Genomic DNA, 21087 nt, shown 5'->3' with positions numbered 1-21087 from the left:
GGAAACAAGAGAGGTTCGAGGAATACGGGACGCCGCAGAAAAGTCTGAGAGATCAAGGGGTGCTGAGAAGCGCGCACTGCAGAGAGTGGAAGAAGTGAAGCAAACCGAACAGGATAGCGAGCTCTACGTCGCCATTCTAAAGGCATAAAGTGGTCAAGACATGGTCGTTTCATCACTCACCTTAGAACCAGAGCAGAACTCATACTGATTGAGAACTGATGGTCACCATAATATGAGCCCGTCAATGGTGTTTATTCTGGTACAGTCAGTCGAGAGAAATGTTTCTTGGCAGTTGCGCCTCGTCGCCAAGCCTAGTTGCAAGGCTGAGCCGCTTCCATATTCTTTCCTACGGAGATGAATCAGCATCATCTTCTCACTGTTTATCACTCGGCCCAGTTCAGCCACGAAGACCGTGAATTCTTCATCATCCACGTCTGTTTGTTTTCAAAATGGAAGAGGCGGAGGCTACACAGTTCCTCGAATCCTTGCTCGGAAAGACCTTCAATGTTACTGTTCTGGATGGCCGACTATTCTCGGGAATATTTCGGTGTACCGACAACGACAGCAATATCATCCTTTCAAACTCATTTGAGTACAGAATGCCATCTATGGCGGCTGAAATAGTCGCGGTCGAGAAACTGAAGGCTACGGGACAGGCCACGAGAGTGGACATGACGTCGCGATTCGTGGGCCTGATCGTCATCCCAGGCAAGCAGATTGCGAAGATGGAAGTCGAGGAGAAGAGGGAATGGCCCAGCAGTCAGTCCTTATCGATTCGGACGCGAACATGAAGAGGTGGGAACTTCGAGGTTTTCACTCGAACTATGCAAAAGCTTCGAGCAAACTACCCTCGAGTTGGAGACAGACAGGATGGGACCCCTCTGAAATATGCTGGGCTACCTGCTGGCAGTATTTCTGAGTCAAGCCATTGAAAACGCCTTACAGTGTCTCATCAACTGGCAAAGCAGCCTTTGGGCGGCCTTCCTGGCACTCCTCATGCAAATATGGTGGAGGCGCGTGAGGAAGCTCGCTGCGCTTTTTGCCCTCCTGCCACTGACCCCAGGGCTGATGGTTCACGCGGTGCTTCAGCAGGCGGGGAGGGAGAACTCAGCACAAAGGATGTCGCGATCAGGGCGAATCAGCTCGAGGAACAGCGTCAGTTATGGACAATGAGATCCAAACTCTAGAGTCTATGTAGTGTTGATCTGCGCCAAGATGCTCTCCGGGTTGGATTTCTGGTGGCTGACTATTATTATTACCTACCTACAGTATGTACAGTACGTGTACCTCGTACTTCCGAGCACTCGGCCCCGAACCCATTGCAGTGATTTGTAGCACCTCCAAATAATTGAATAACCCCGTAAATAGGTGCTACAGAGAGTGACCTCATCTAGCTCCCCTGCCACCCAACTTGGCCGTAGTGACCAGGAGTTAGGGGTTTAGGCAGTGATCACTAAGGCTGGTAGGCTTAAGAGTTCGAATGTTCTGGGCCACGCAGCCGATATGGCCGAACAGGTGGCCAACCAGAGGAGACAGCCGCCTGGCGCCGCGAAACTAGACCGTCTACGAAACCCTGCGGTGCCCTGCCTGCACTTTCGGGCCTTCATGTTGCTCCCTCCACGAATTCTAACACCCATTTTATTTATCAACCATAGATTGCTGTCCTCACCTTCCCACCTCCACCATCTCTTAGATTTTACAATCTATGTGCTACTGGTCTTGATTCCGTCGTCTGAGTCCGTCCATAACCGCCGCCTTTCCAGCAGGTCAGTACCTATCCAGTCCTTCCGCACGGTGACGCAACGTGTTTCACCATCCATACCCCATGCGACATTTCCATACTCATAAAGAAACACTCTGGTTTAGCTTGCTTGAGCACTAACCTGCTGCTGGGCCATTTTACTGACATCTGATCCTCTCGCTGCTGTAGGCGAGACGAAGGAAGCCCATCCCACCCACCACACCTCCATGCGCAGTCACTGCTTGTCACTTAATCCTCCAATTCCATCGCACGCAGCTGGCCGACCCAGCGACACCGCGCCCCAATATCTGAAGGTGGATTGTATCTGAGCATACTTCCCGTGTGCTCCTTCCAGACTGCCCTTAAGTAAAGTCGCCAAAACGCATTCCTCAAAGCGGCTGCTTATCTCACTCCTCAAACCTCCTTGACCCGCTCGTTTCCCTCCCCGACCTCTTTTCTGTGAACTGCCATACCTTTGCTAGGCCGAGAACTCAATGGGCCAACAACAGTCAAAGAGCAGCGATGGAACCAGAACCCCACTAAAGAGCGGCTCCTCCTCGAATCTTCCGGACACTCTACAGCAGTATCCTTCCATATCCAAATCCGACACTAGGGAGAGTTCCTCTAGGTCCATTAGGTCGTCCATTCGGAGCAAAATAAAGAGCTCGGGAGATGACAAGGCAAACGACAGCCCTCGGGCTTCAGGCTCAACCCTGGCGGGGTCAGAAGGCCCTAATGTCGACAAGGCTGATGCCAGTTCGATTGCCAGTGGCCGCTCGGGCTCTTCTCGAGCGCCCAGAGAGAAGATAACAAACAACTCTTTGGTAGAGTCTCCCATATCACCCAACGACGACGATGAAGCTCCCTCGCCAGGTGCCGGCACACCTGCAAGACCGCCGTCACCAACTCAGTCCAAGTCCGTGGGTAAAGGTCACAAATCGGTGGATCGTGCTCAGAGGACCGGAGAGGTAGGCGCGGTGTCTGAGGAAGCTCCTCATCAGGCTCACGTCCACTCATCTACACAAAAGGCGGGTGATTCCATCTTGGTCAAGCGGGAGAACCAGATCAACCCGCGAGCTCCGGAGACCAAGGCCTCATTGCGGGCCAAGCTGGCAGAGTTGCCAGGTGCTTCTCCAGGAGGTGGTATCGGCATGAGTGATGTGAATGACATGGATTTGGACGACATGATCTCTCGTCTTCTGGACGCCGGGTACACTACCAAGGTGACGAAGGCTGTGTGCCTTAAGAACGCCGAAATAACGGCAATTTGCACCGCTGTACGAGAAGTGCTCCTATCTCAACCGGCCCTGCTGGAGCTCACAGCACCGGTCAAAATTGTGGGGGACATTCACGGCCAGTACAACGACTTGATCCGACTTTTCGAAATGTGCGGGTTTCCCCCCAATGCGAACTACCTTTTCCTGGGCGACTATGTCGATCGGGGAAAACAGTCTCTGGAGACAATTCTCCTCTTGTTTTGCTACAAGTTGAAATATCCAGAAAACTTTTTCATTCTTCGCGGCAATCACGAGTGTGCTAACGTCACTCGCGTTTATGGGTTCTACGACGAATGCAAGCGGAGGTGCAACATCAAGATCTGGAAAACATTCATTGATACATTTAATTGCCTGCCCATTGCCGCGATTGTGGCAGATAAGATCTTCTGTGTCCATGGCGGCTTGTCCCCATCTCTGTCTCATATGGACGACATCCGACAGATTGCGCGACCCACAGACGTTCCTGATTATGGGCTGCTGAATGATCTGTTGTGGAGTGATCCAGCAGATATGGATCAAGATTGGGAGTCAAACGAACGAGGGGTTAGTTATTGCTTTGGTAAAAAGGTGATTGTCGACTTCCTGGCGCGCCACGATTTCGATCTGGTCTGCCGAGCCCATATGGTTGTCGAAGATGGATATGAATTCTTCAACGACCGCTTGCTTGTCACAGTCTTCTCTGCGCCCAACGTAAGTGTATCGACCCTATGGAGAAGCCATCGCTAACCCCTTTTCCACAGTACTGCGGAGAGTTCGACAACTGGGGGGCTGTGATGTCGGTGTCCAGCAATTTACTGTGCAGCTTTGAGCTGCTGAAGCCGTTGGATTCAAGTGCTCTGAAGAGTCATATCAAAAAGGGCAGAAACGCTCGCCAGAATATGCTCAACAGTCCGGTATGTGTTCCCAGTTTTGTTCATCTGCTACAACAACGCTAATCAATCCCACAGCCAGCACAAGTATCCGCCCAGAGCTTTTAGGAGACCACGAAGCCGAAAGAAACAAACCACTTCAGCCATTCTTGCGTTTGTTATGACCTATATTTCTGGCAACGTCAGTCATGCCGTTCGTTTCTGCACAGACAATGGGTCATGGACCGAGTGTGTGACCGAAGCGTGGTGGGATTCAAGATCTCCCCCGGTCTTGCCGTCGTGGCCTCGTGTTATTTCGATTGCTTTCTAGTTCAATAGGCGTCGGGTGGCGCAACCGGTTATTCCAACGCACACAGAGACACAGGCAGCTCTGGGAAGCTACGTCTTCGGAAAAGCGAATCGGTTTTCGCACCGCAATTTGGATTTCGATCGACACCAGTCGAGTCGAAGTAAAGGAACAGAGATTTTGCAGTCTCGCTGGGAATGAATGTACTTTTGCGGCCTGAAAGGCCGGATTCACTGGAGGGCATGGACCCGGGGACAGACAAGCAGCTGGTATTTGGAGCTCTAGGAGCAACACGTCTATGTCAAGTGATGACCTAATGCAATGGCGGGGGGGACACAATAGAATTTCACCAATCCCACCGGAATTGAATTGTTTCATATTGAAAAGGATGGCCGTCACTTGAGGATTGGCCCCAAGGTCGCATGGCCGGGTTGAGGTGGTCAGACGCGCCAGGACCCAAGACGTGGTTGATAGAAGCACGAGCGCGTCAAACTTTCCAGGGCCAGGTTTTGTGTGGGAGGCAGCACCAGGAGGAGCAGCAGCAAGTGGCAGCAAGCAGCAAGCCATCAGCAGCTGTGAAGTACCAGTAGCGTTAGCAGAACAGGGCTCGTCCTTTTCTCCACCTTCGACGCCGCCCAATTCCAATCTGGCTGCGGAGCACATTGGCAACCCTCCACGACGAGGCATGCTGCCCCGTCTCTGGCTGTACTACTACTAGTAGTTGAACTGCGCCGTTGCTGCTCAGACTATCAATAGCCCTTGTTTCGTCCTCTTGTCCCGATACTCAGGAATGGTAGAAGAGGTCTCTCTGCCGTTTCAGTGCATGCCTTGACTCAGCAGCCTCCCTCTACCGTGCGCCCGTTGTCGATCTCCGCCTGAGAGAAAGCAAACGAAAGCTCCTCTGCCGCCTGCCGCCCACCCACCGCATCTTACTTCTACAGCAGCGGCAACGGGAACCCAGTGCATCTTTTACGACCGAGACTTCCACGACTTCAATCTGCCATTTTGATCGTCTATAAAGCGGCCTTTGAGGCCACTCCTCAATGCCGTCATGAAAGCCGGACCGCTTCTCATTCAATGGCACCATGAGAGCCAGCCCATCTATTCGGTTCATTTCGATCCTCATGGTAAAGGCAGGTTAGCTACGGCTGGAAAGTGAGTGACTCTCGGTGCAGGAGTGTTCTGAATTTTTGCTAATGACAACAGTGATAACAATGTCCGGGTACAAGATCCTGCCTCTTCGCACGTTTCTGCGGTTCACTTTGCTGATGTGGGAGGAATAGTTATGGAGCATTGAAGCTCAAGGCGAGGAGAGAAAAGTCACATACCTATCAACCCTCACCAGACACACTCAACCCGTCAATGTCGTCCGATTCTGCCCCAAAGGTTTGTCCTTCAATGCCGGGTTAGAGACTGTTTGCTGATGGAGGGCAGGCGAAATGCTGGCTTCAGCCGGTGATGATGGCAACGTCCTTCTCTGGGTACCCTCCGAATCTTCCATGGCCACCTTGACCGATGAACATGCCGATGATAAAGAAACGTGGAGGATCAAACACATGTGCCGGACATCCACCGGAGCAGAAATCTATGATCTGGCCTGGTCTCCAGACGGTCAATATTTCATCACCGGTGGAGTTGATAACACGGCTAGGATCTTTAATGCACATACCGGTATGTTGAGATAGCTGCCTCTGGGACATGGCATGGCTAACTCTGCCCTAGGGACTATGATCCGCCAGATAGCAGAACACAGCCATTTCGTGCAAGGTGTGGCTTGGGATCCTCTCAATGAGTTCGTTGCAACTCAGTCATCGGACCGGTCGGTCCACATCTATGCTCTCAAGCTCAAAGATGGAACGCCCACACTTTCCACTCATGGGAAATTCAACAAGATGGACCTTCCAGGTCGACGAATATCGTCCAATAGCCCAGCACCAGCAGAGTTGCCGCACCGTGCCTCGAACTCTAGTGCCAACAACCTTGCCATTGCCTCCCCTGCGCCCTCAAATCCCGGAACCCCCTTGACCACACCTCTGCCAATGGATCCTCCCCTTCTGACCTCAAGCCGACGGTCGTCTTTTGGCTCATCACCTTCATTCCGACGATCCGCCTCACCGGCACCTTCCTTACCGCTCCCAGCTGTCAGACCAGAGATTTCGTCTCCAAGTCTCAATGCGGCCATGGGTCTCGCCGTTAAGAATACCAATCTCTATCACAACGAAACCATGACCTCTTTCTTCCGTCGTCTTACGTTCTCACCGGACGGTAGCTTGTTGTTTACACCGGCCGGACACTACAAGACCAGTTTTCCACTGGCGTCTGATCCCATGAAGACCACGGACGACGTGACAAACACGGTCTATATCTACACCAGAGCTGGCTTCAACAAGCCGCCAGTGGCGCATCTTCCAGGGCACAAGAAGCCATCCGTGGCGGTCAAATGCTCTCCTATTCTCTATACCTTGCGGTCCACCACGAAACCGACCAACCACATCACTATCGACACCTCATCGGGGAGCGAGGAGATACCGCTTCTGCCCGATCCCATCGTCCCACCGAATACCTCAACGGTAATGGAGCCTCCACCTTTGTCGGCCACAACTCCCGGGCCTGATTCAATGTCCGCGCCTTCACCGAAACCGTCTATCGACGGGGAACCTGCCAGCCCGGCACCGACTCCAGCGTTCTCCCTGCCCTACCGAATGATCTACGCTGTAGCCACGCAAGACGCAGTCTTTGTCTACGACACCCAGCAGACCACACCTATTTGCGTTGTGAGCAACCTGCACTACGCCACCTTTTCAGACTTAACCTGGTAAGATTCGAAACCCTGTCGTCCCAAGGATGCTGCTGACAAGTTGACACAGGTCAAACGACGGTCTTACACTACTGATGTCCTCTACGGACGGTTTTTGCTCCACTTTGGCGTTCGCACCGGGTGAATTGGGGCAGGTATACACAGGACCCCATCCAACATACAGTCATCCGGTTGTGACAACCTCGATACCACTACCTACTTCCTCTGCAAATTCAACACCTGTTCCGACACCTACCGCTACAGCTTCTCCTTCGCTGACAAAAGCATCTCCTGTTCCTGTACCACCATCGCATGCTTCACCAGCACCATTTATTCTTCGTCCTGGGAGTCCAACAAGATCCAATTCACAGTCGTCGATAGCGACGATGACATCGATTCAGACTTCAGGTCTTCCAAATAATGCTACTCCTACCTTGGGGCATGTACCCCTGGTAACCGCCTCCAATTCCGGGCCTCCGGTGGCTATTCCACCCATGACAACGCCGCCCCAGACTCCTGCAAGTTTTCACGGTGGCCAACATTCTGCAACAAGCTCGATTAGTGGTTCTGTCTTGGGTAAGAGGGACGGGGCAACAAGCGAGAGCGAAAAGGAGGAAAGCAAGTCGAAGAGACGGAGGATTGCTCCCACACTTGTTGGACCTTCCGGCTCGACCGAGAGTGCTAAGGAGGAAGGCAACTAAATTGTTACATGATTTTCGATTGTTTGTATTTCTTTTGTGACGGGGCTTTATCGACCCTTGTCCCAGGGGCACTGAAATCAGCCCCTTATGGGTCTGGCACGGCGTCAAGCATGTGTCGCTGGGAAGCGGCTTCTTCGCCGCCAACGGTGGGATTTTGGTAGAATGGACCTTGATGGGCGGCTGAATGTCGCAAATACGATCGCGTGTAAGAATTAGCAGCTCTGGTTATCAGGAGCGTTGTACCGAGTACATATGTTCCAGGCCCCTGCGTTTTGCCCTAGATTTATACCATTGGTGAGGGGCTAGGCATGTGAGTTCGCGTCATTGTCGCGTGACTGAGGCACCGCAGCGGATGGTGATTAAAACGTCGTCATTTTTCGACGCCATATGCGATTTTGCATCGCATCCGCTGCCGCTACATCGCAGCAATGTCCGCAAATAGACCCCCCCGTCAGATTCGTCCAAACGGCTGAGCGTCAGGAGCGGAGTCGCAAACGCTCAGTTCCACCGACCTCTTCTTCTTGATCCCAGCGATTTATCATGGGTGTCACCGGACTATGGACTGTAGTTGCCCCCGCCGCCCGCCCAACCCAACTCGCCTCTCTCAACCGCAAACGCCTTGCTGTCGACGCCTCCATCTGGATTTACCAGTTTCTCAAAGCAGTGCGAGACAAAGAAGGCAATGCTCTGCGCAACAGCCACGTCGTCGGCTTCTTCCGGCGCATATGTAAACTGCTCTACTTTGGGATCAAGCCCGTCTTTGTGTTCGATGGCGGGGCGCCGGTTCTCAAGCGAGAGACGATTCGGAAGAGGAAGGGAAGACGTGAAGGGAGACGAGAGGATGCGGCGAGGACGGCGGGGAAGTTGCTCGCGGTGCAGGTGGCGAGGGCCGCCGAGGAAGAAGGAAAGAGACGAAGAGCGGAACGAGAGAGGACACCCGAAGAGGATTTACCCCCGGACCAAGAGCTGGTGTACGTTGAAGAGCTAGGCATGTCAAAGCAAGAACGTACGGCTGGCCGAGGCGAAAAGTTCAGGAAGAAAGACCAGTATCATTTGCCGGACCTGGACGTGAGCATTGAGGCAATGGGTGCGCCCCACGACCCGAGGATCATGTCTCAAACCGAGCTGGAAGAGTATGCGCGGCAGTTCCATTCCGGTGAAGACATCAATCTCTACGATTTCAGCAAGATCGACTTTGAAAGTCCCTTCTTTCTGTCGCTGCCGGCGGGGGATAGGTATAACATTCTAAACGCCGCCCGGCTGAGGTCGAGGTTGAGGATGGGCTACTCGAAGGAACAGCTCGATGGGATGTTTCCCGATCGCATGGCATTCTCCAAATTCCAAATTGAGAGGGTCAAGGAGCGGAACGAGTTGACACAGCGACTCATGCACTTGAATGGGATGGTGGAAGGGGACTTTTTGAGGGAAGGCGGTGGCAGGATTGCCGGTGAGAAGGGCAAGGAGTATATCTTGGTCAAGAATGAAGGGGTAGAAGGAGGATGGGCTTTGGGAGTGGTGTCGAACAGAAAAGGTGCCGAGAAGGAAAATGCCATCGATCTGGAAGATGAGGGAAAGTCTGAAGTGGAATTCAGTGCGGAGTCAGACCAGGAGGAGTTTGAAGATGTCGCCATCGAAGGCTTGAATCGACTGCCGAAAACCTGGGCGCGGAAGAGGAAGGCTGGTGTGGATTATGACATGTCATATGAAGAAGTGGCCGAGGAGATTGCGAGAAAGAGGAAAGCGGTATATGAAGCAAGGAAGGCTGCCTCAAACGCTACAGCTCCTGCTCCGAAACCTGCACGGCCTGTCTCTCCTGCAATCCAGGACACCAACATGGCTGCTACCGAGGAGACGCTGTTTGTTCCGGAGGACAAAAAGAGGGCTGAGGACGAGGACGAGGACGATTTGTTTGAGGATGTTCTACCACTGTACCCCGAACCAGAAGAGAGCGACGAAGACCTTCAACGTGCTTTGGCAATGTCTCTGGAGCAGCCGACCGATGATAACCAAAGGGGCGGTGGATGGGTGTCGGAAGCAGCTCCAGACATAACCGGGCAAGAGTCTTCGGAAGAAGATACCTTCGACCTGCAAGAAGCCCTCGCAGAGTCCAGGCGAAACAACCCCAAGCCACAATTGTCAAAAGAGGCAGCCACTGCCCTGCCGAAATTTGATGGTCCGTTGCCCTTCGAGTCCCTCAACCTTGGACAATCATTGTTGGGAAAGAAGAAATCCAAGAAGATTGAAGAAGATCTAGCGGGTGGATTCGATCGGGATCTTGGAGAGGATGCTTTCCGCAAGGAGAGGCCCCCCCAACCATTGCCGGAATGGTTTAATGCCACTCCGAACATGAAGGACATGAGATTGCGGACTGCAGGTGGCGATGATTCACACGATGTGCACGGAGGAGAAGATCGATGGGAAACCATTCAGCGCCATAATACCAAGCAGGTGATTGACCTCGAGGCCGAAGACGACAAAGACAGAAGCCAACGTCCAGTTGATCTTGAAGAGGAAAACGTTGAGGAGGAAGTGCAATTATTAACTCAACCATCTCAAGAAGCTGTCGACGAGTTTGTCCCTCCTAGCCAGTCTGAACTTCCCGAGGTTCAAGAAATTGAAAACCCAGAAAAACAAAAAAGAGATGAAGAGCGCGAGAAGCGTTACGAGATTGCACGGCAAATCGCAGCTGAGAACCAAGCCGAGGACGAACCACCGACGATGGGCGAAGTTGCCGACGAAATACAAGCTCAACCGCCTCAACCGTCCGCTGTCCCTCAGTTTCAACCAGAACCCGCTGCTCCTGAAAATGTCGCTGCCGAAAAAAGCGATTTTGAGGAAGTAGAATGGAGTGAGTCGGAGAACGAGGAACCTGTACAGCCAGCAAGTCCGGGATCGCTAGGTACAGTCGAAGCAGAGTCTCCGCGACCTCGGCGCGGAACAGGGACTGCGGCGCAAGACGAAGACGAAGGTGAAGAATTTGAAGATGTAGAAATGGAGCCCGCTGTCGCTCCAAACCAAGGGCAACAATTGACCGATACCCTTCCCAGTCATCCTGCCACAGGGCGACCTCCACAAGTGAGCGAACAACCCGTTACAGACTCCAGCATTACGGCAATTCCAGATGCGGTGCCGGTTGAAGAGGAAGAATTTGATTACCTCTCTGCCTCAGAAGAGGAACTGATGCGACAACTGGCCGAAGAGGCCGAAGAGCACACTCGTTTCACGTCTGCCCTCAACAACGCCAGGGGCCCCTCGACTGAGCAAGCCATGCGAGACTTCGATGCCGAACTCAAAGCCTTGCGGTCCCAACAAAAACGCGACCGCCGTGACGCCGACGAAGTCACGCAGACGATGATCCAAGAATGTCAAGCCCTATTGAGGTTGTTCGGCCTACCGTACATTACCGCGCCCATGGAAGCCGAAGCGCAGTGTGCCGAACTCGTCCGCCTTGGGCTCGTAGACGGGATCGTCACAGACGATTCGGATATCTTCCTCTTTGGAGGGACCAGAATCTACAAGAACATGTTCAACGCCGCCAAATACGTCGAGTGCTATCTCTCCTCGGACCTGGAAAAGGAATTCTTGCTGAACAGGAGGAGATTGATAAGATTCGCCCACTTGTTGGGTAGCGACTACACCGAGGGAATTCCTGGGGTGGGTCCCGTCACTGCGCTCGAGATTTTGACCGATTTTGGAGACCTGGAGGAGTTGAGGGCCTGGTGCGAGAGAGTCCAACTCGGCAGGCCACAGGATTTGGAGAATCAACTGACCACCCCTTTCCGAAGGAAATTCCGAAAGACAGTACAGAAACGCCTGTTCTTGCCCACAGGATTTCCCGACTCGAGGGTTGACGAAGCATACCTGAACCCGGAAGTCGATTCAAATCCCGAGCCGTTCCAATGGGGTGTCCCGGATTTGGACAAACTCCGTGGCTTCTTGATGGCGACGATCGGGTGGACGCAGGAGAGGACCGACGAGGTTCTGGTTCCGGTGATTCGAGACATGAACCGGCGGGAGGTGGAGGGCACGCAGAGCAACATCACGCGATTTTTCTCCGGCGCGGTCGGTGTGGGCGGCAGGGGCATCAACGGCAACCCAGGAACCCGCGGCAATGCCCTTGCTGTCGGCGGCGAGGGTATAGGGCCGGCGCAAGCCCAAGCGGAGGCGATGGCGCCGAGGAATCGTACAGGCAAGGAGTCCGGACGGATGAGGAACGCATATAAAAGGCTCAGAGGGGAGGCGGAGAAACGGAGGAAACGACAAGAGGACGAGGCGGATGAGGATGACGATCAGATGGGAAATGAGGATGCGGTCGAGGTCCTTCAGGGCCTCGGTGAGATCCAAGGCATTGAGGACGGTGAAGGTCCGCCCGGCACGACCAACAATCCAATTTCTATCCCCAATCTGTCTGCAGCCGGAAGCGCCGACGACGACAACGATGACGAGGGAGATTTAGCCGGCGACGAAGCCGCACCCAAGCGCTCTGCGAACGCGAAGTCGAGATCCAAGGCGAAGACCAAGGCGAATTTGCAGGATTCCACAACGAAAGCGCGATCAAAGTCGACCAAGAAACGGTCCAGGAAGAGGACAGTCCAAGATGAAGACTGAGAAGTAGTTTTTGGACCTGTGTATATCTTCTCGTTCGAGCTCAGAACATACAGGTTGCTTGTCATGACATTGAAGACGAAACCCTTGGGGCATTATGCGTCACGATACCCATGATCCAATGAGCATATCAAATCAACAGCAGAACTTTGAGAATGTCGCTAAAATGAGGACACGTTTGCCTGGTGTCCAATATCAGTGCACTGTCGCGTACACATCTATCCTCGAATGTTCCCCTGCCCGACAGTTTCAGGTTTCCCTCTCATGTCTCTCTCTTGCTTTCCCCCAAGATTGCTGCTGCTCAATTCTCATTGAATCTAGCCCTCTACTACGCGTCCGACTTTGACTTCGACCAGGGAGGGTGGTCCCGTGTTGTCACTGCTTCTGAAGATAGCTCGAATGGCTTTGCCTCGTTTGACTATTCGCTGTTTCTTTCCATGTACTTCACGCAGAAAGGTTTCCCGTGGCGGTTCTCCCTCACGAGAGATTGGAAGGTTACGTAGCCCGCGTAGGATGTGAACAAGCTATAAAAGCGTCAGAAGAGAGAGGTGGTGAAGAGTGTTTTGGTGCATACCGTTTGGTTGTGTTAGCACTTTTTCTTTCAGGTCTTCTTTTGGCCAGGATCCAAGCTCAGGCCGTTCCAACAAACAAGGCTTTTCTGACAGAGATGAAGTGGATGTTTGTGGCTTTGGCGCTTTGTTTGGCGCTATCTGAGTGGTTTCGCAGACGGCAAACGGTGCCATCACCATGCACACCCGAACTCAAGGTTTGTCCATCCTCCTATTCAACTCCGGATGCATGCGTTCACCGACAGAAAGCACCTCTTCCGCCCTCTGGTGATTGTATTTCCCCTCACTCGAGTGACTCGAATAACCATAAGCAACACACCACGGGCAGCGAGTGCCGAAGCGGTTGTGTCCGTTGAACCATTCCAAGAGGTCGTACCAATTCATGGACAATCCATCAAAGATCAGGGCCGACATTTGCTGCTCCCAATAGTTACCTCTGGTCGTAGGCATGAACCGGAAGCACGCACGGCACAGCTTCAAGTGTGGAGGAATGAAATTGTTCTTGCGCTCGAGGAGGCGGAAGAGGCCGTCCTTGTCGCGGTAGCCGCGCCAGGGCGAGAGGGCGTTCTTCTGCGCGGCGACGCGTGCCATTGTCTTGCAGGTCAACGCGAGGCAGATCTGGAAGTACGGGATGTTGACTTTGCGGAAGATATCCGTGAGGAGCTCGGGCGGGAGCTGGAGGAGTTTGCTCTGGGTTTGTGGGGACACGGGACTGTGCAGGAGGATGGAGTCGGGGATGATGAAGGGGTCGTAAGGGTCGGGTCGAGATGGCTGGAAGGTGATGGTGAATTGTTTCTGCCGGGATGGGTCAGCTCCCCTCGCAACCTCTTCGCGCTTCCAGAGCGGGAGGTCGTTGGCATTGAGTCTCGAGGGAAAGGCCGACCGTGGGTGTTCCGCTGCGGAATGGCAGAGCGCTGGGGTAAATGGAGGCGGGGTAAGCCAGATTTGAGGCTCACCGTTTGGCAGAACAGGCGCCATGGTGACGACCGGGACGAGATGAGTATCCCTCGTCGTCGTCAACAACGGGACGCTGCAATGAGGTTCAGCCTTGGTGTTTATTGCAAACTCAAAAATAAATTGGAGGAGAGTTGAGTTGGTGGGAGGTCCGAGGTCTGTGAAAGGGTCGAGAATCTGGGGAAAGGGACATTGGGGGGAAACTAAGCGATTTGATTTGGGGAGGGGTCTGGCAGCCGGAGAGCCCACCAGGCGGTGCGATATTTGCCGAGTTCGAGGGCAAGCCGGGGCTGGTGGGTGGACATCAGTGCCTGGGCGCCCGGGCTGCCGTGTCTAATTCAAGGACCTCTCAGGTATTATTATCTAGATACTCGTGCAGTAAGGGCACTTCTCACTGCTCAAGGCCCATACAAGTACCTACCCAACTGTGCCCCCATGCACATCTATTAACGAGATGCAATGAGTCTTGCGAGCAACGCTGTTTGTAATGGACGGTAGGCTGTTCCATCCTCGAGTTCCTCCCTGCCCTAGTTGGCGCCGATATCTGGTAAGCTTGGGCCGCCGCAACGCAAGGCTGGTAGTGCCTGAGAACGAACGAGCGTGAAACGAGTTCCCCACCAAGCGCCAAGCTGCATCGGGCATCTCCAAAGTTGGTGACTGCGGAGTTGGCTATGTTGGTGTGTGCCTTGCTTGCAGTCCTGCAGTTTTAGTGTTTGTGGTAAATATTCCAAAGCAGACCATTATAGACTGTCCACCGCTCTTGCTATACAGTTGCTGCACCCGATCCAGTCTGCCATCCACGCTCTCCCCCAACCACCGCTGCGATGGCCGAATCTCACCCGGTGGGCGCTCCGCTTGAAGAGCAACTGGAGTCAGAATCCGACGGTGAAGAACAACACCAGGACGAAGGCACCGAAGGCACTCAGGATGCATCAGGCTCAGCTGCTGGGAAGGCGAAGAAGAAAAAGAAGAAGTCCAAGAAATCCAAACTCGTCTCTGCCATCACGGGCAAAAAGTCTCCTGAAGAACCTACAGACCCCTCCCAACCGGCTGGCAATTTGTCAGGCGAGTCATTGAAGACGCTCCTGGACATGAATCCCGCCCTCAAAGGCGAGCTGGCGGGCCTCTCTCCCGAGAAAGCAAACGAGTTACTCAAGAAGATGGACGTGTCACAGCTGCTGAGTGGGCTTTCGTTGACGGGGAAAAACCAAAAGGACATGGCGTCCTACAAATTCTGGGCGACTCAGCCGGTGCCGCGTTTTGATGAGAAGCCAGCGGAGGACAAGCCAGATGGACCGATCAAGGAGGTGATTCCGGAACTGGTGCCCAAGACGGCCGCACCTCTGCCTGAAGGGTATGAGTGGGTGGAACTCGACCTGACCAACGATGAGGAGATCAAAGAGGTCTACAAGCTTCTCTCGTTACACTACGTCGAGGACGACCATGCCATGTTTCGCTTCAACTATTCCGCTGTCTTTCTGGATTGGGCCCTGAAGTCGCCCGACTGGAAGAAGAGTTGGCACGTTGGCGTCAGGGCCAAGGGTCCCAGCCGACTTCTCGTCGCGACCATCTTTGGGATCCCCATCAAGTTGAGAATACGGCAGCATGTCCTCGACGTGGTGGAGATCAACTTCATGTGCGTCCACAAGAAGCTGAGGTCGCGAAGACTTGCACCGGTGCTCATCAAGGAGGTCACGCGACGCTGTTACCTGGAGGGCATTTACCAGGCGATCTACACTGGCGGCGTTGTCTTACCGACCCCAGTCGGCAGCTGTCGGTACTTCCACAGAAGTCTGGACTGGTTGAAGCTCTACGAAGTCGGCTTCTCTCCTCTGCCTCCTAATATGACCCAAGCCAAGATGATTGCTCGCAACCAATTACCTCCCAACACCAGCACGCCAGGGTGGCGGAAAATGGAGGAGAAGGACGTGGATGCAGTCCATGACTTGCTGACGCGGTACCTTGAACGATTCGACCTCGCCCAAGTATTCTCGAGAGCCGAGATTGTACACTGGTTCCTCAACCGAGAGAAGCCAGAAAATCAGGTGGTGTGGTCGTTCGTGGTCGAGGACAAGGATGGCAAGGTCACGGATTTCGGGAGCTTCTACTGCTTGGAAAGCAGCGTTATTGGCGAAATGAGCAAGAAGCATGACAAAATTCGAGCCGCATATCTTTACTACTACGCGACCGAGCAGGCGTTCAATCCCAAGGAGAAAGGGTTGAAGGAGAGACTGCTGCAACTGGGCCAGGACCTATTGATTGAGGCCAAGAAGGTGCGTGTTTCCGTCACTGCTGTTTGACAGACAACCCCTAGCACTTCAGAATACTGATGCCGTATCGTGACACAGGCCAAATTCGACGTCTTCAACGCCCTCACCCTCCACGACAACCCCATGTTCCTGGAACAGTTGAAGTTTGGCGCCGGCGACGGCCAGCTGCATCACTACCTGTACAACTGGCGCACCAAGCCGATCAACGGCGGCATCAACGCCAAGAACATGCCCGATGAGAGCAAACGCGGCGGGATCGGCATTGTGCTCTTGTGACGGATGCGCGACACGAGGACACAGACAGGGGGCAATGTATGGGACTCTGCTCCGGAGGCAGAACGCAGCAATGCTTAGAGAAGACTGGTATTACCACAAGCGTCCATCAATGTTTCCCTACAGCGTGCCACCGTTAATGCATGATGAAATGGTGTATTCTTCTATTCGCGACCAGTGGGTTGACGGACACGATCGACACGAAGGGTGGCCATAATCTGGAAGCGAGAAAAGGCTAGTATACTTGCTTCGTCCGCTCCCTGGACAAATGGAACACTTGGTCCTGACAAACTGGGAAACTGTTCAGCTATACTGCATATACAACAGGCACCCATCTCCGTTTCTCCCCTTTCCCCGTCAAGATGAGTCGAGTTCTGCCTGTTCCAGTGGTACCATAGAGAGGTCGTTAAGTTCCCAAAATATATAGTCTTGTAGCGCAATCGGTTGGCTTCTCTTCAGCGTCGTTCCCTTATGCGAATTGGGTTTTTATTGTGCAAGTGATGGCGCCTTGCCGGCGCACGACGACGAGCCGTTTCCCGTTCGTGCAATTCAGTGGCCTGAGTAGAAATTCCTCTTGGCGGGTTCTTGAAGTATGATTGGGGACATAGCCCAGGTTTGAGGGGGGGTGCAGTATTGTCTTAACGTCTGCGGGACCACGTCTCCTCGTTGTTTCCCGCCGCGGCAGCCACAGATTCTGCGCGGAGTGGACCGGTTCTGTCCGTTCGACCTCGGGGAGAATACAGATGGCTCGAGCGTCCGAAGTTACTCATATCCGGGATGGCCGCGTGAGACATTCGGCGATTGAATTGTATGCATATCTGGGCAATACTCATTTGCCCTGCCGTTGCTTGTGCTTGGGATTCTTATCGCAGATGATGAAGACGCGGTTCTTGCGGCGGACAGCCTGTCGAGGAGAGAGTGCAAGATGTTAGCATAACTCGCATTGAACAAAGCCCTCGCGTATGCGGGACAGATTGGGGGGATGGGTCTAGATCTGGCCCTCGAGAATGTGCATAACGAGTCCAGTCAAGTGTTTGAACGGGGATTTTGTGTACCTTGCAGCCATCACATAACCTCTTCACCGACGAGCGAGTCTTCATCCCTCGAGTCTGAATTTGTGCACCCGGAGCTGGCTGGATCTGTGACGCGCGCAGAGGGGATACCGAGCTTCGAGAGAGGCAGGTGAAATATGCTCTCGATGCGGCATTGAGTGCGGATGGCCTGAGAAATTGTGGACCAGAGAGAAAAGGCCGAAAGAGGTGCAGGCGTGCAGAGAGGTGAGCGAGCATCTTGACGGAATGAGCTGTACGGGAGGTGTGTTTGAACAGGGCGACGAGCTTGAGCTTGAGCTTGGGTCTTGATCAAGGACAATTGAAGGATTCATGAAGTTGCACAAGCAGTAACAAGAACTACTCTTGGGTTCATTTGATCTGCCGTAGCTGTCACGTTCCGCGCTAGCCCTCTTTGGAAGTCTCTCCGCCATGGCTCTTTGCACATTTACAACTGTTGAATAATCTATACGCTTCGACCGACTATGGAATTCGAGTCTCGGCGGCAAGAAACTAACAAGTACGTTGACTCACTGTATGCCGGCCATGTGAGCTTGACAATGGGCTTTTAGCTCCCATGTGGTGGGATCGTTTGCCTCTTTGCACGACGGGAAATGCATATGCACACAGCAATTGCTGTTGAACAGAAGAATCGATTGGCTTTTGGAAGGACTTCGAGCTCCAGACTCGTTCTATCTCTGGTACCTGAACTTCCACGGCGTAAGAACCCAGTCTCTCATGCCAGGCTGCAGCCACAGGTTCCCATCAGCTTACAAACCGATGTTGTCCCCAAAATCCATCATCAACATCCAGCTGCCGTCGTCATGGATATTGTCCGGCAACCAACGCATCGGGGTCTCGATGCCCGGGTTCACAAAATTGGGCATATGGGCGTTGGTGTAGGGGCTGCTGTCTGGCTGAAGTAATTGGAGACCACCACTGCCGCCGAACCCAAGATTCATCGTGCTGGAAATTGCCGGGGAGGTCTGTGTATCGACCGGCTGCTCAGGCGCCTGAGAATATGAAAGAGTCGACCTTGCTGCAGGAAATAACATCTTCTCATTGGCATTTCTTGAAGCCGGTATGGACAGCAGGTCCGTTGGAAACTGTGCATTCTGCTGAAAGCCCTGGCTGGAATGTCCTGCCCCAGTCACATCTCCGAGTGAACTATTCCCTGCCTCTGCTTGGGCTATGCTCGATTGGTGCCTCAGATTTGGCGAGGAGATATGTTCAGAATGCTGGCGTCGTTGCTGATTGCTCACCTCCGAGTTCACCTGCCTATTTGACCACTGTCGGAGCAGCTGAACAATGACGGCCGCACACCTTGCGGCTGAGGGTGTGGCGCCTGCCTGGCGCAAGACCTCTAAACCGAAGTTCAATCTGACACTTGCTTCCTGTGCCAGAGCCAAACATTCCTCTCGAATGGTTGTCCCGTTCACTGCGCCTCGACTATTTGACTCATTTTCCTTCAGATCCAAGACATTTATTGTGCATGCCACAAACATGGTATATGTTTGAAGATATGTGATGAACCGGAATCCAAATCGCCGAACATGCAGTGTGAAGAGCGTGTCGATCATTTGTGCTGCTTTGGTGCACAGCTCTTGCGCTTGGAGGGAGATGTTCCGGTACGGCCGACACAAGAGGATCATTGTGGCATGGTATGTCAGGTTGAGGAGTAAAATGTGGATCGGTGGGCAGAGAAAGACTCTGCTATCCGGGGCAATGAAGAGGCCAGCGGGAAGACTGGTCGACCACTGTTCGAGTCTCTCGATAGTGGTATCGAGAAACGCAAGGAGATGGTCCTGTTTGGACTGGTGCGGCCGGCAGTAAAGACCATCCAGCACACCATCGATGATTGTGCACAACCTGCAATATGCAGCAAAGCGAGCGCTCCCAAGAGACTTCTGCTTGAGGAGGCCCGCCGTCGATTCTGTCTCTTTGCCGAGGACCGGAACCCATTGCTCTTCGTCCGTCTCAGTACCGTCCAGCAAGCTTTCTCTGGACGGGACATCGATCGTGTCATGGACGATAGGCGCTCTGCCCAGACAAAGACTCATGGTTTTGTCCCATGTGAAACAGCTCCAGAACACTTGTTGTCGAAGAGCGAGATCTTCCTCAGAAAATTGGCGCGAGAGATATCCCATCTTCCTGGGTTCAATGTGGATGCCGAGATCACGCATCATCCGGAACGCCATACCGGAGTAGAGCCAACCTTGGGAGATTCTTCCACAGGCACATTCTCGGGCTGAAAGTATGAGCAAGCCTTGGATAGTGGGAATCGAACTACCTCTGTCGATATCGCTTGGAAGTAAGTGCAAAGCTCGAGCGGCAAAATGATCCCCTATATGAGCTACCTCGGGTCTGGTGGAATATCGGGCTGCCTGCGCGAGAACGGCGCTCACCAAGAAAGGAGTTACTGAAGGTCCGGAAGTGTATAAATCGCCTGCGCCTCGTTAGTTATAGCTCCTCGCCGACGTGGACAGACTTGCTACGCACGCAGAAACAGCCGTTTGTTCAGCACCAGATGTAGGTGATGTGACCAACACCAGTACGCATCCAGGAAATGATCCAGCAATTCATTAGATATCTCAGACAGCAGTTGCGGTAATGCAGGGGCATCGACAAAGAGATTGAGTTCGGGCGTGGTATAGACGGTTGAAGCTGTCGACACACCCAGGTTCAGCACCTGCTGCTCGTCACCTTCTGGTAACAGGTCTTCCCCTGTTCCGTCATCCTGCGGATCGACATGGTAATGACTGGTCTTGCCATAAAAGCAAATGCGGCCGTCTACGCCTATCGAGGTCTCGTCAGGCGGCTCATTCTGAGCCGCAGGAGACGGAGACGACTGGGTTTCGGGCTCCTGGGCCTCATTTTGTTGCTTTTCAAGCCCTGCCATAGGTGCTGAGGGGGCTCGCGCCCTCTCTGGTCTGACATCCTCAAACGGCTCGTGGATCAGAGCATCCCGTTCGTCAACATTGCTACTTTGACGGAGCCTTTCGAATCGTTCCTCGAATGCTTTGAGTCTTTTCTCGAGGGTGGCCGCATATGCTACCGAAGGTCCTCTTATTGAGAGAGTCAAGTCAGTAATGATCGCTCTACCGTGCAGTGCAGGACTCACCGGTCATAATCGCACGTCTCGCGAGATGCGACGCACTTGTCGCATGCCGGCGTGGCTCCATTACATCGTGCCTTCTTTCTTCTGCAGTTGGAGCAAGCGAACCCGTATCTACGTGCCTGTTGGGCTCGCTGCTTCTTCTTGGATCGCAAACTTGCCGTGTCCGACTTGGGCTCCACCATACTCACAGCGATGGTACCGGAATCATTGCGACACAGGTAGGTCTGTGGTGGTGCTGGCTTATCAAGACGACTGAGTATTGCGGAGACATGGGCTACACACGGCCCTCTCTCCGGTGCCTGTCACCGAGTCAAATAACACCGACCCGCGCCGGATCAGGGTTGCAGATCGGGCTCCAGCTGGTCTATTCGAACCTCGGTGGAGATTAGGGGCTTCAGCCTCGTGACGTCGCGTGTCGTCAGCAGGCGGGGAAATGCGGGGTTGTTGCCGTCTATACGGGGGTCATCATAGTCGATCAAGTCCGGCATCTCTCCGAATCGTGGATGGTGTGAAGCAGAGCAAGAGAGCGTGTCACACGTTTGCCGCCTGTTCTCACTGCCCAGCGTCAATATGTTCGA

At 53.5% G+C, this 21087-nt stretch overlaps 7 protein-coding genes across 7 annotated transcripts; 5 read left to right on the top strand and 2 right to left on the bottom strand.

The window, feature by feature from the left end:
- Positions 1-449: 449 nt before the first annotated feature.
- AYL99_04470 (hypothetical protein) lies at positions 450-791 on the top strand (the record flags this gene model as incomplete). Its single annotated transcript, XM_018835984.1, has 1 exon — positions 450-791. The coding sequence occupies one exon, from the start codon at positions 450-452 to the stop codon at positions 789-791; it is 342 nt and encodes a 113-aa protein (XP_018695634.1).
- A 1444-nt stretch (positions 792-2235) lies between these two features.
- Positions 2236-3995, top strand: AYL99_04469 (hypothetical protein; the record flags this gene model as incomplete). Its single annotated transcript, XM_018835983.1, has 3 exons — positions 2236-3708; positions 3759-3911; positions 3966-3995. The coding sequence occupies 3 exons, from the start codon at positions 2236-2238 to the stop codon at positions 3993-3995; spliced, it is 1656 nt and encodes a 551-aa protein (XP_018695633.1).
- Positions 3996-5224: 1229 nt separating this feature from the next.
- AYL99_04468 (hypothetical protein) lies at positions 5225-7035 on the top strand (the record flags this gene model as incomplete). Its single annotated transcript, XM_018835982.1, has 6 exons — positions 5225-5328; positions 5380-5395; positions 5457-5559; positions 5608-5844; positions 5896-6988; positions 7032-7035. The coding sequence occupies 6 exons, from the start codon at positions 5225-5227 to the stop codon at positions 7033-7035; spliced, it is 1557 nt and encodes a 518-aa protein (XP_018695632.1).
- A 1176-nt stretch (positions 7036-8211) lies between these two features.
- Positions 8212-12279, top strand: AYL99_04467 (hypothetical protein; the record flags this gene model as incomplete). Its single annotated transcript, XM_018835981.1, has 1 exon — positions 8212-12279. The coding sequence occupies one exon, from the start codon at positions 8212-8214 to the stop codon at positions 12277-12279; it is 4068 nt and encodes a 1355-aa protein (XP_018695631.1).
- Positions 12280-13037: 758 nt separating this feature from the next.
- Positions 13038-13823, bottom strand: AYL99_04466 (hypothetical protein; the record flags this gene model as incomplete). Its single annotated transcript, XM_018835980.1, has 1 exon — positions 13038-13823. One exon carries the CDS (start codon positions 13821-13823, stop codon positions 13038-13040), a length of 786 nt encoding a protein of 261 aa, XP_018695630.1.
- Positions 13824-14623: 800 nt separating this feature from the next.
- Positions 14624-16345, top strand: AYL99_04465 (hypothetical protein; the record flags this gene model as incomplete). The annotated part of the gene is made up of 2 exons (XM_018835979.1): positions 14624-16072; positions 16148-16345. 2 exons carry the CDS (start codon positions 14624-14626, stop codon positions 16343-16345), a joined length of 1647 nt encoding a protein of 548 aa, XP_018695629.1.
- A 1816-nt stretch (positions 16346-18161) lies between these two features.
- On the bottom strand, positions 18162-20691 carry AYL99_04464 (hypothetical protein; the record flags this gene model as incomplete). Its single annotated transcript, XM_018835978.1, has 3 exons — positions 18162-19837; positions 19891-20456; positions 20513-20691. 3 exons carry the CDS (start codon positions 20689-20691, stop codon positions 18162-18164), a joined length of 2421 nt encoding a protein of 806 aa, XP_018695628.1.
- Positions 20692-21087: the final 396 nt, after the last annotated feature.

Source organism: Fonsecaea erecta, assembly GCF_001651985.1.
Source record: "Fonsecaea erecta strain CBS 125763 chromosome Unknown Scaff3, whole genome shotgun sequence".
NCBI lineage: Eukaryota > Fungi > Ascomycota > Eurotiomycetes > Chaetothyriales > Herpotrichiellaceae > Fonsecaea > Fonsecaea erecta.
This window is presented reverse-complemented; position numbering and strand designations above follow the sequence as displayed.